Consider the following 13,479-nt stretch of genomic DNA (forward strand, 5'->3'; position numbering starts at 1 on the left):
TCATATTTTCTTGGTAATTTGGGGGCAATTATATAAATACTGTATTGCTACTTTTATTTTACTGAGGAAGAAAATGTATGCGGGGTTAAATTGCTCAAAGTCACCGGGACAAGAATTCACAGGTGGGAAGTTTGGAGTACAGAGCTTGGGGCTTTACGCCATTTTGCTTTCTTGTAGAATATCTCTGTGGCTCCTGTGCACTTTTGCTCCCAAGCTCCTGCAGCACTTGCCCTGCTTTACTGACTGTTCTCGCCTGACTCTAATTCTGTCTCAGCTGTCTCAGAAATGCAGCCAGACTAAGCAACACACTCATGCCTTGGTTTTGAGGCCTTTGGCCCATGGACTCTTTATGCATAGCTCGGGGGTACTATCAGAACTGCAGAAAGTGATGTCTAGAGCCTAAGAAATGGCCAATGGGGCGCAGGAACGGGAGAGCCACAATTTTCTGATACAGTCAGAGCACAGGAAGGCTGGGCTGGAGAACTGCATCCTGCTCAGGTGAACAGAGCAGGCTCCTTCCCTCTCTGGTCAAAACCCTAAAGAGATTAGGCTTTTTCTGCCCCACATACTTCACGGTGTTAGAACGCAAAGTCCTTCCTAGCGTAAAGAAGCTAACGCCTCTCTAGCGGTTCTCTGAAACTAGGCCGTAACTACAGCACGCAACCACGTGCAGGCGGCCTCTGCGCCTGCGTACAGCGCTCCAGGCCAAGTGCACCTGCGCGAGTTCCCTGTGCGCCTGCGCACAGCTTGACTTCCGGCGCCTTTTCGGAGACCGCTGCGTCTGTCGTCCCTGACTGGCGGGCTTCTCTAGACGACGACGGTTGGTGGAGGTAAGTCTTTGTTTTGACAGGGGTGTGTGGGGGTGTGTCAAGAAAGGAAAAACAGTTTGCTGATTCTAGTTACCAAACCGTAACCTATTCTTGGGTGAGTTAGGAGGGCTCTTTGGAAGAGAACGTAAACTCTGATTGAAGTTTTTCCCCTTCCTTTCCTTTAGGGGCCAAAACAGGCCCTTCTGGCGTCTGTCAGGTACAGTGGTCTATGGGCAATATGTATTTGCAAGTTGAGCAAACTTTGGACATCAGTGCCAACAACTCTGTTATTAAGGCACTCAGGCCCAGTCGGAAGCTGGAGTGGGTAGAGGCAGTTGGGAGGTCTCAGGTTAGTGGTCCAGGAGGATTTGGATTTTTTTTTTTTTTTAGACAGGGTCTCACTGTGTTGTTGTGGAGACTGACCTGGAACTTACTATGTAGCCCAGGCTGTTCTCGAACTCACAGTGATCCTCCTGCCTCAGCCTCCCGAATGCTGGGATTACAGGCGTGCGCCACCACGCCCGGCCAGGTTTGGATTTTAAAAAGGGGTTTGCCTTGGTCCTTTGAATGATACTCAGAAACGTAACAATCCTTGTATGTCTCTTCAAGTTTAGGATGTGAGTCGCATTGGTATTTCTGTGCCAAGAAACAAGAGGCATAATTTCTTCTTTGGTTCCTAGAATGGCACCAAGAATATTTTCTAAAAGGCCTACTGGATATGGCTTCAAGCCTAAGATCTGGAAACAAAGCAGAGGAGCCCCTGATCTCATGTTTCCCAAATTTTTTATTCAAGCAATATTTAGAAATTTGTGTTTATCTCAGTTTGACTTCCATTATTACTTAGTTGTGTTCATATCTGTTTGTCTCATTGGGTAGTGAGTTTGGAGCAGAAATGTTCTCAGATTAGCATTTTGGTTTTTCAGGCAGTGTGCAGGTATTGAATTAAAGTGGAATTGAAATATATTAGACTAAATGTGAGAAACAGAAAATTTGTTCCACTCGTTGACATTGTAGAAACTTGAGTGGGAATTTAAGATTATTCTGGATATTAAGTGGCTCTTTGGTTGTCTCAAACTGGCCACAGTAGATGATCTGTGCACATCTTAGAGCTGGACACAGCATTTTCTCACATGGCTAGTTCCATAGTATATTTTTCTTCCTGTAAGTTTACTAGTAAGTACTATAGCTCATTTACATCTTTATAGATCTGGTTCAAAATTCTTTTGGTAAATTCTTGATTCTGAAATATATTCCATAGACTGTGAAAATCCACATAGATTTAGGGAGCTGGGTTACAGTCACCCCAGCCTTAATTTATTTTGAGCAGAGCTAAGTTATTGTAAATGTGTTAAATGAGCTTTCCTTACTTCTTTCACCCTCAGGCTGTTTTTTTTTTTTTTTTGATTGTTACCTCTTTACCAACTCAGACTTTCTTATAAAAAAAATCAGTGTAATAATAGTTCTTAATGGTTTGCCTTGATGGCATCATTGTTTAGAAGAATGTAAAAATAGAGAAAGGGACCCTTTATCTCCATTAGTCTTTATTATATTGAATACTTTATTAGATACATGTTATTTCCCTCCCCCATTTTAGTCAATATTATGTTTGTTTGTTTGTTCTTTTTTTTGCTTTTTTGAGACAGGGTCCCACTACGTAGTTGAGACTGACCTGAAACTCACTATGTAGCTTATGCTGGTCTTGAATTCACAGTGATCCTCCTGCCTCAGCCTCCTGAGTGCTGGGATCACATTCATGCGCCACCACACCTGGCTAGTCAATATTATGTTTGAAGTAAAAAAAAAAAAGGTGCGATAATATGGAAAATCTAAACTGCATGCTCTGGAAACATTTTTTTCCCCCAGATGCATTTGGTTTAAAAGGGTTAAGTATATGGTACTTTCAGAATTTTAAACGACCAAAAGTTAATGTAAATTCATTTGTTTTTCCCTTTTCAAGTGGGCAATAGCATCAAATGTGCTATGCAGCTAAGTTAACATTTTAAAAAAGACAAGCTTGATTGACTTTTTTTTTTTTTTTGGGGGGGGTACTGGGGATTGATTGCACTTGGGACAAAGCTTGCACTTGCGAGGCAGGCAGTGGCAGCCCTGACCTTATTGACTTTTAATATAAGCTGTTACAGTGTACACGTATATAAAAACCTTATATATGACAAATTAAATTTAAGAAAAAGGAAAAAATAGTTTTGAACAGAGCTAGAGAAATGAGTTATGTTATAAATTCTTACTTAGAAAGAAAAGAATTCCCTAAAGTGTTAAGTGTTTACATTGTCAGGTTTGGGAGTAGTTTTAAAACATAATTTCTGTAGTTAGTGGCTGAAAATGTGATTTTGTTGTTGATACAAGTTACAAGTTTCTTTCTTTGAAGGTTTTGTCAACCAGCTTCATTTTGTAAATTTGGAATGCTAATGAAAAAATTATAGACTTTGATACTGAAGAAAATGAAGAGAAACCTTAATGAAAATTCGACTCGAAGTACTGCAGGTATCAAACAACTTTTATTTTGAAGTTTTCGTTTTATACATACACTATAAAGCACATACAGTTTATAGATGGAATATCTTGAAAGGGACTTTTAAAAAGAACTAAACATTTAGTCTGACCCCTTTTCTTTTTAGATCCGAGTGAATAAAGTAACTTATTCAAGGCAGACTATTTGGTGGCATAGGTAGAAATAAAGTCAGACTTACTTAGTTTTGCTATGATGTTCTTTCTGTAAATCCTGTGTGCTGGACTTGTTATATGCTTTTCAGTTGAAAACAAAGAAATAGATATATTGTTTGTCTTTATGACTGACTTGTTTAGAGTATTTCCAAAAGTACTCTGTCTTCTGGTAGCTTCTACCATTTCTGCTTTCCCAATTCATTAGGTAGTCTAAGTGCAGATGGAAAGAATGAGAACCAGGAAATGAACATGGTGCACAGTGAAGATAATAATTATTATTTGTGATGGGTGTTCTAGATTCAAGATATTTGATTATACATACTAATTCATTTAATCCTTACAGTAACCCCCTGGAATAGGTTGTTATTACCATCCCTGTTTTCCAAATGAGAAGCCAAGTGGCAAAAAGGTTAAATAAATAATCTGTTCAGTGGCAGGAATCTGGCTTTAGAGTCTGTGCTCTTAATCATTATGTTATTTTGCCTCTCAGCATATGTCATATTGGTGCAAAGAGTTTAAGGAAATCACCCACATTTATACTTTGAAGTTGTAATTCAAAGCTACTTTGAAGTAATAATTACAATACAAGCAGTGTGACTCAAGAGTTGACTACCCTTTCATCACTGAGTTTTCAGAGTCCATACTCTGCAATGCAGTGATGGTGGCTCAAGGAGACAATGGTAGCATGGCAAGAGATCCGAACTAAGACTTAGAAAACTTGTCTCCTCACTAGGTTCTTCCAGTGGCTTGCTTCAAAGCAATGAGTAAGGTTTTGGGCCTCTTTTTCCTCTGAGTTATCTTATAGGTTTTACAGTTTCTACATGCTGACTTTTGGCCTGACTTGAGATTGGTACTTCTTTCCTCTGGAGAAAGTAGAGGTGGTATTTCTTCTTATTTGGTTTGTATATTTACCATTCTCTAAAATCACCTATAGAGAGATACCATGTCAGACACATGGGGTGCAAAATGCAGTTTGGGTTTCAGACCAAATTTTTTGAAATAAAATGTATAATATTGGGGCTATGGTCTTGGAATCTGCATGTATCAGATTAAATCTTAGCTAAGCTAAGTTTTGAGAACCATCGCCCTACAGGTTGTATCTAGCTAGTGGTTAGGTCTTTGGAAACCATGGTTCGGAGTTTGATTCGTCTTCATGGCTGTTATACTCCACAAGTCTTCTCTAGTTGATAAATTAATAGTCAAGCACAGTAGAGAAATAGGGAAAACAATAAGTAAATTGGGGAAGGATTAGAAGATGAGAAAGGAGATGGGAATTTAGAGAGGCATTAAAGCAATGTTAAAGTAAAACAAGAAAGGTCTTCTTAGATTAGGCTGTAAAGGATTTTAAAAAGAATATAAAAACCAAGGACATAGAACTATATCTATAGTAAGTACATTAACATTAGAAAGAGACATTTAAATTGTGCAGTATTATATATTAATAATTTGTCTATAAACATAACTGATTATTTCCCTGTATGTACTAATTTATTGGTACATTCAATGTAGGCTGTTTGCCTGTACCATTGTTCCATCAGAAAAAAAGAAACAGACAGCCATTAACTTCTAATCCACTTAAAAATGATCCAGGTATCAGTTCTACTTCTGACAGTTACGATTTCCCTCCTCTTCCAACAGGTAAGAAAATGAATCAGGTAAAAATTTTCAGGAAATAAGACCTAGGATTATAGAAAATTACAAATTTTCTTTTATTGTAATGAAAATAGAAAGTTTAAGTTTTTTCTTCTTCCTATTTTCCAAATATAGACATTACTTGGCTCTTTCTGAACATTCCAGTACAGGCATTTGAGTTTCCTAGTTCACAAGGGTGGCCTAGAATATAAATGGAGTATCTTAGATCTGAAGCCATAGTTCTGATGAAGTAGTAACCTACACTACAAGGAGTTTTTCTTTTCAAAACATATAGATACATGACTTATGTATTTTGTGGTAAATGTTGGAAAAACTCAGCTTAAGGCATGGATATTAAGTATGCATTGGACACACGAAAAATGGAAAAAAATAGACTTTAGGAAGAGAAAAAGCTCGGGAATTCCTGGTGCTTTGTCCTAGTCTTTTATTTCTCTTTTTACGACATTTTTGTCTTTTTTAATTTGTTTCTCTTTACTCTTTGCTACAGTCTAAAATTTCCTGTTTTGAAAATTGACAATGCAACAGTATTAGAGATTGATTTGCCCTCATGAGTGAGATTAGTGACTTTATAAAAGAGGTGTGAGGGAGTTATTTGCTGCTTCTGTCATGTCAGGATACAGTAGGAAGTGCCATCTATGAAGCAGCGAGCTTTCACTAGACACCGAATCTGTTGGCACCTTGATCTGAGACTTTTCAGTCTCCAGAGCTCTAAAAATTTTTATTTATAAATTACTCAACTGAGGCATTTTGTCTTACTAACGCAAATAGAGAAAGGCTTTCATCTAGTTGCCTCCACACATGAACTAAGTTGCTATTGAAAAGAATTCACAAAATCTTTTTTTGTTTGTTTGTTTTTTTGAGACAGGGTCTCACTATGTAGTTGAGACTGACCTGGAACTCAGTATGTAGCCCAGGCTGGTCTTGAAGTCACAGTGATCCTCCTGTCTCAGCCTCCTAATCTTTTAATTCTAGTTATTGGAGGTCATTGACTGATTATCTTCTGTATTTCTTGATTAAATTCTAGAGACTGCTAATGACACCACTGGCTTAGTTTTATGGTTAGGCCTCTCACTTCTGAACCAATTAATTGTGGTAGTGAATGCTGGGAGATCTTAATGTTTATTGAGTTTTTACTTCTTTCTGGAAGAAAGCATGGTAGGCAGACATTCTGAAATATATTTGTTTCATGTTGGTTCTGTGCATTTAATTTTTTGGATCACACTTAAAGAAGTATTAAAATTTTTTTTAACATTTATTTTTGGTACCAGGGATTGAACTAGGGTCCTTGTGCTTGCAAAGCAGGTGGGGGAACCACTGAGCTAAATCCCAGGCCCCTATTAGAATCTTATATAACCAAACTTTAAAATTATCTTTATATATAGCAATGTTATTCAATTTGTTCCCATAAACTTTTTTTTTTTTTTGGTATCAGGGATCGATGGTCCCATAAACTTTAATGTAGGTTTAAATTGTCTTTTCTTCTACATTAGAGGAAGTGAAGTATAAAGTGAATGCTATTATCATTCTTATGGATAGAAAATTAGAAATTCACCTGGGAATGTATAAATCATCATTTATCTGGTCATTCTCCATCATTTAAAAAAACTCCACCATTTAAAATATTTGTGTAAGTAGATGAGTGTTGATCTTTAGTAAAATAGCAAATTTGAGCTATGCCATATGGAAATGTGCATCCTCTGAATTACTGAATTCTTCAATCTCTCACTAGAGATATATTAAGATTCTTTTTTTTTTTCCTGGTACTGGGGATCAAACTCACAGGACCTTGCACTTGCCAGGCAGGTGGTGGCACCATTGGGCCAAATCCCTGGCCCCTTATTAAGATTCTAACGCTGGTTAAAAGAAAGGACTATAATCAGTGTTTTTCATAGTTTTGTCTTGATGCAGTAGTTGAGCTGAGATACAACAAATCTATAAAACACAAAACGAGAAACAGAGACTAAAGTAGAGTGGAGTAGAAAATATGAATCTGTGTCATACATAATAAGGATTAGGTTTGATGTTGAAATTTTGTTATGTTCCCCTACCTCAGTGATGGCAAACTGTTTAGAAGAAATAAGTCCCTAAACTGCAACTCAAACTCCCTTATGTATCCCAAAGTGCCAACACTGCAATTAAGCCTAGATGGTAAGGTTTTCGTTTAGAAAAAACAACTCATACATTAACATTTTTTATCTTAAAAAGAAATAACACAGGTGCCATAGATTTGTCCCCATTGCCCTACCTGATTTGCCTGTTTCTTCCTTTTTGTCTCTCACACATACCATGCATATGTGTCTGCTATGATTTATGATATATGTTTTGCTGTGGGGTGGAATAAAAAAAGTTTATAAACATTGGTTCAGAGTGAATTCATGTTACAAAGTATAAGGTTAGGACTGATTGTGGAGAAGATACAGATTAAACTATTACTTTTACTTAAAATACAGTGGAGAAGAAAGGCATCTATAAAAATAAGTCAGGTTATGACAGATTCTACAACAAAGTGCTATTGAAGACTGTTTCTTTAAGTTTCTTAACCTCCTAGGTTAAATAAATATGAAAGAATTCTTTAGAAAAATGCTATGTATCTTACCTTTATCTGTGTTCTTATACTTTTGAGATTGGGCCTGGGAAGCTATGAATCCAGAGTTGGCTTCTTTAACGAAAACAGTGAACACAGGGTATGTGGAAAAATATAAACAAATGAATGTGTGTCTGTTTCTGACTGATGTTATTCTTCTTAAATTTTTTAAAAATTAAATTTATTGGTGTAATTTAGATATGCATAGTGATCACGTTCATCATATGAAATTTGTACTTGTACATAATATATCGTAGTTCTTTTTTTCATTCCCCTCTCCTGCCTTCAGCCCTTCTTCCCCTCTTTATTTACAAAAGCTTTGTTTCCATTTTGTTTTTCTTTTCTTGTTTTTTTCCCTTTTGCATTTCTTCCTTCTCCCCTCCCCCCTCTCTAGTGCTCTTTCCCATTTGAACCTTTTTCTTCTTATTTCACATTATCTATTATGAATTTTGGTCCTTTTTTACACTTCCAGTTTCTCACACCAGAGAAACAATGCAGTATTTACCCATGTGTGTTTGATTTATTTCACTTGCGTATGGTCTCTAGATGCATCCATTTAGCTATAAATGTCTCAAGTTTATCGTTCTTTATGGTTGAGTAGGACCCTAGTGTATAAAAAATACTACATCTTCTTTATCTGTTCCTTGGTTGATGGGCATTTGGGTTGTTTTTGAGATTCATTTATTATACACTGCTATAAATGTAGGTGTGAATATATCACTGTGGCATGATGCTTTTAATTCTTTTGGGAAGATATAAAGAAGGGGAATAGCTGGGTCAAATGGAACCTCTAGTTTTGTTTTTTAGGAATCTCCACACTAATTTGCATAGTGGTTACACCAATTTACACTCCCACCAACAGTGGAGAAGGGATCCTTTTTCCCAAGGAGCCTGCCAGCATGTGTTATTGGTTGATTTCTTGATAATAAGCCATTCTTTCTGGAGTGAGAGGGAATCTCAGCGTGTTATAATTTGCATCTCTTGAATAACCAGTGATGTTGAAATTTTTTCATGTATTTATTTGCCATTTGCACTTCTTCATCTGAGATGTGTGTACTCATCTCAGGTGCCCATTTTTGTATTGGGGCTTTAAATTTGGGGGGTTTGATTATTTTTCGGTTCTTTTTTTTTTGGTACCAGGGATTGAACTCGGGTCCTTGCGCTTGCAAGGCAGGCCACTGAACCGCTGAGCTAAATCCCTGGCTTTTTCAATTCTTTATACATGCTAGACATTACTGACTGATGTTATTCTGCATATATTTTATGTTTTGAATTTGAAAGCAAACTATTAATATTTAACAAGATATATTTTCTTGGAAGGCAAATAACACCTTCAGTTTTACATCCCTTGAGAAGTCAGGATTCTATGCCTAAATCTATTCAATCAAATACTGAAACAAGCCAAAGTGGTTGGAGGTGAGTCTGCTTAATATTTTTTCTTCTTTTATTCCCTTTTACTCTTTCCCTCTCTTCCTTTCTGCTGATTCCCTCTACTTTATCTCTTCTTCCTTTCTTAGATAGAATGACATTTAGGAAATGTCTACATTAATAACTGTTTATTTGCATATAACCTATGCATACCCTCCTGTATACTTTAAATCATCCCTAGATTATGTATAATACCTCATACAATGTTAAGTATCATGTATATAGCTGTTATGCTGTTTTGTGTAAGGAAAAATGACAAGGAAGAAGTCTGGATGTGTTCAGTACAGATGGCATTTTTTCCAAATATTTTTGACCCTTGACTGGTCTACTTTGTGGATGAAGAATTTGTGGCTATGGAAGGTTAAGAGTATTTTCATATTTATTTGTAATCTAGTGTTGCTGTTCAGGATCTTTTGGTTTCAACTTGAATTCTTGTTAGCATTTCTTATAATGTATGGCCTATTGAAATCTTTAAGCATCTTAATAATTGCTGGATAACTTTCACTTAAATACCTGTAGACAAGAAGTTTCCATGTTTTCACAGGCATTTGATAAGGGGGAAGAGAATTTTAGTTTCCTTTAATATAAGCTGTTGTCTTTTGTGCCATTATGTCTCTACTGCAACAGCTTCTAGGTGTTACAATTTTTAGATATGTTCCATTATTCTCTGAAAGAATTTTAGGGCAACAGCTATTACAAAGGGTATTTTAGGAAATGTTCCTAAAAATGATATGTATGAATTTTGATTTTGTGGCAATTTAAAGAGCTGTTAATTTCCCACTGTTCTGAATTGAGTGATTGGGTATAGTCCAATAGATATTCAAAGTGTAGTTTTCATTAGCAGAAGATAATTTACCATGAAATTAATGATGCTTAATCATCAGGGCCTCATTTTCATGTCCATTTCAAAGTTATGTCCTCATCCTTGGCCAGAGAAGAAAGCAGCAACTTGAATAGAGTACAAGCTTTGTGAAGTAATTTCTCCCCCTGTGGTCACTATTCTAATAATAGTCCCGGGGCTACTGGCCTTGATAATAGGTGGCTACTTCTACCTTCTTGGTCCATCTGGTCTCAGGAATAGCTAATTCTTGGGGTCCTTGTTAAACATCTGGACCTATCCTCCCCAAAGAGAAGGATCTAAGGGAGACAAGTGCTTTCTGCTCTGCTCAGAAGAAAGCCACTGTAACTTAGGTTTCATGATCTGGTTGGGGTGTTGAGGACATGGCTGAGTTTGAATGGCTTGTAAAACAGCATCTGTGAGTTTGTGCAGGGCAAAATAGAAAAATGAAAAAACCACAGTTTTCCTATGGCTAGTCCCCAGACTAGGAATGCCTTCTGAACAAAAACGTTGGAGGGAATTTCAAGTGTACTGCTAGCAATAGTAGTTATGAAGTGGAAAGAGAACCTTTTTAGGCTACAAGTAATAAAGACAATTTTAATAATCATGAACTAGGAAAGACAAAATTGTCTGCTTACTTAGTTGAAAATAAAATAAAAATTTTCTCATTATTTTCATGATTTATTTTTAACAGTACTTTCCAAATTATACAAGGTTCAGGTGCCATAAAACAGATTTATTATGGATCATATTAATCTAGAATTTTTCAAATTTTCTTCAATTAGTGATGGGTTGTATTGATTGCCTTCTTGTAAGACTTGTGATATTTTTAGTAAAATTATTTAGAATTGAAAATTTATGATTCAGATTAGATTTCCTCATGGAATTCTTAACTAGCTTTTTTGGAAAAATACACTTTTGATTTTGGTCTCATTGACCTCATGTAATTATAGCTGTTTTAATGTAGCTAGTAAATTCTGCAAAACTGATTAGTAATAGTTTTCAGCTACATGATAGAATCACAAAATATATGATCAAATAGCTATCTACCCTACCTATATTTTTTTACCCTATGATTTAAAATCACAGACAGGCCATACTTAAACTTTTTATTTTTATAAAATTTAAAATAAATTTGTAAAGAATTAAGCACAAGTCCTGTTTGAAATCTTTCAGTTTGAATACAACTAATGTAATAAGGAAGCTGGTATAGTTTAAAAATATACAGTACATCTTCAAATTACAAACATTTGAGTTATGAACTTACACAGATGTACCATATAAGACTCACTTTGTTGGATTACAAACAAATCCAACTTCTGAATGTTCTCCTGGAACTTGTTCCTAAGTTGGGGACTTACTGTGATTTGTAACTGTCTAGTCTGAGTTGGAAGATTGATTTCTCTGGGTTTGGAATTTTCAGTAACATGGCCACATTATTTTCTCACTAAACCTTTATCTCCTCACCTGGAAAGAAAGGTAAATAATATATTGATAGGTTTGGGTTTTATAACTAGTTAGTAGTTACAAAGTGATACCATAAATTGATATGGTAAATTTCAGAAATGAAATTTTCATCAATTATTTTCAATTTAAAAATGCACATAGAAATGATTTTTTTCTTTTTTTTATTGTAGCTATAGAGATGACAACAAAAATACTAGCTGGAAAACCTGGGGTAAAAATAATTTTAGGCCTCAACCCAAAAGGACAAACCTAGTGGAAAATGACGGAATATATTCTTCTCCAATGAATTTGGGAGCTCAACAACAAAAAAATTTAAAAATATCTGAACCTCATAACTTAACTTATGACAGAGAAACTGAGGTACTCAGACAAACACATTCAACAAAAATATTTGACTCCAAAATGAAAGGCCGAAACGAAAACACACTGCAGGCATTTAAGCCCAGTTTTCAACAAAATCAACGTAAGAAGCAAATGTTGAATGTTATTCCAGAAGAAAGCACTTTGAAGGTAAATATTTAAATATTAATGAATGACTTACTTGCATTTTTAAAAAGGTGAGGTAAATATTTGGCAAGTTACACAGATAAGAACATTTGAAATTAGTCCTATGGCATACATTTTTGATTAGCATATAGTTCCATTACCATGTAGTTCCATTGGAGTGGATGAATATTAGTTTCTAAAATATTTTCTTAGGAGTATGAATAACTGCTTCTTTTCATCAGTTGCTTTAGAGTTTCCTTCTGGAGTCTGGCTTTTATAGCTTATTAAGATACTAGTTTATCTGTTGCTTATAGAAATTATCCAATCTCTTCATATGTAATTGTGAGATTTTTTTCAATAGAGATGAGAAAAATGTTTCTTTAAACAGCCAGATAATAAGTGTTTTTAGTTTTGGGCCATACTGTCTCTTTTCAGCTGCTCAGTTACACCATTTAGTTCTGCTGCTATTGCATGGAAGCAGCCATAGATAATTCATAAACGAATGGACATGTCTGTGTTCTAGCCAAAGTTTATAAAAACAGATGACAAGTGAGATTTGAAGTGTGGACCAACAGTTTGCTGATCTCTGTTTCATAATCTGGTCTTATTTTACCTTTCTAGCCAGATATTCCATGTTCTACCAGTTTTATGATGTGCTGGTTATTCTGGACTCTAAAACTTAGCCTTTCTTTCTTTCTATGTATGTTGCTCTAATTGTTCTTTGTAAATAGGCATTTACATGTGCTGGTTATTCTCTGTTTTCCCTTGAATGTCCCCTGGCCCTCTACTTGCTCTTCTCTGTACTCTGGATGGCTAAATTGTCTTACATTATGATGCATCCTGAGATCCCTTGTACATTGGCTTCTGCTAAAAGTCAGCCAGTGGGAGCCACTGGAGGATATCAGGGGGTGGGAGGAGAGTTTTTTCCATTTTTTCCCTACTTAAATGTGCGGATCACAGTGGCTGCATTCCCACATGGCGTAGCCCATTCATGAGTTGAGCTTTTATGAACTTGGTAATTTTATTTCCTTTCCTTGTACTTTCAGAATAGTATTAACAACTTATTAATATTGTTAGTCTTTGGGTACTTAAGTACCCTATGTATTTTCCCCCTACATATTTGAAAAAGCAGTCTTTTCAATATGCTGTTAGGGTAAATTCTATTTTTTTTCTGGAAATATTACTAATATAATATGTTCTACAGCAGCTCTCAAATTTGAGCTTCCCGTAAACAAAAAGGTAGGATATAGCAACTTTAAGTAACAGTGGCACACTATGGCAGTAATTTGCAGCAGGAGGCATATTAGAATCTTGGTTAGGAAAGAGAGAAGTGTGAAAAATACTTGTTGCTTGAAAATAAAAAGCCCCATTAGGTAAGTGTTCTTCATAACCCTTACCAACGAAACCCATCTCCTTTAAGAATTAGTATCGTACGGGCTAGGGATTTGGCTCAGTTGTTCTGCTGCCTACCTCACAAGTGCAAGGGCCCAAGTTTGATCTCCAGTACCAAAAAAAAAAAAAAAAAAAAAAAA

The 13,479-nt window shown here is 35.8% G+C and overlaps 1 protein-coding gene across 3 annotated transcripts in view; it reads left to right on the plus strand.

Annotated features, from left to right (window-relative positions):
* Nucleotides 1–754: 754 nt before the first annotated feature.
* The window catches only part of Spata22 (spermatogenesis associated 22), a 20,306-nt gene continuing 7,581 nt past the window's right edge, over nucleotides 755–13,479 (plus strand). Inside the window, exons 1-6 of one of the 3 annotated variants that reach the window (XM_010611388.2) lie at nucleotides 755–830; nucleotides 3,196–3,311; nucleotides 5,001–5,129; nucleotides 7,768–7,828; nucleotides 9,049–9,144; nucleotides 11,632–11,971. In XM_010611388.2, the coding sequence (XP_010609690.1) occupies nucleotides 3,269–3,311; nucleotides 5,001–5,129; nucleotides 7,768–7,828; nucleotides 9,049–9,144; nucleotides 11,632–11,971 (669 nt within the window). In that variant the 5' untranslated portion in view covers nucleotides 755–830; nucleotides 3,196–3,268. The remainder of the gene's footprint in view (nucleotides 831–3,195; nucleotides 3,312–5,000; nucleotides 5,130–7,767; nucleotides 7,829–9,048; nucleotides 9,145–11,631; nucleotides 11,972–13,479) is intronic. The other 2 variants (XM_010611389.1, XM_010611390.1) reach the window with 2 other exon arrangements.

The sequence above is a fragment of the Fukomys damarensis genome, unplaced genomic scaffold (assembly GCF_012274545.1).
Source record: "Fukomys damarensis isolate Sample0158 unplaced genomic scaffold, DMR_v1.0_HiC HiC_scaffold_13, whole genome shotgun sequence".
NCBI classification, from domain to species: domain Eukaryota; kingdom Metazoa; phylum Chordata; class Mammalia; order Rodentia; family Bathyergidae; genus Fukomys; species Fukomys damarensis.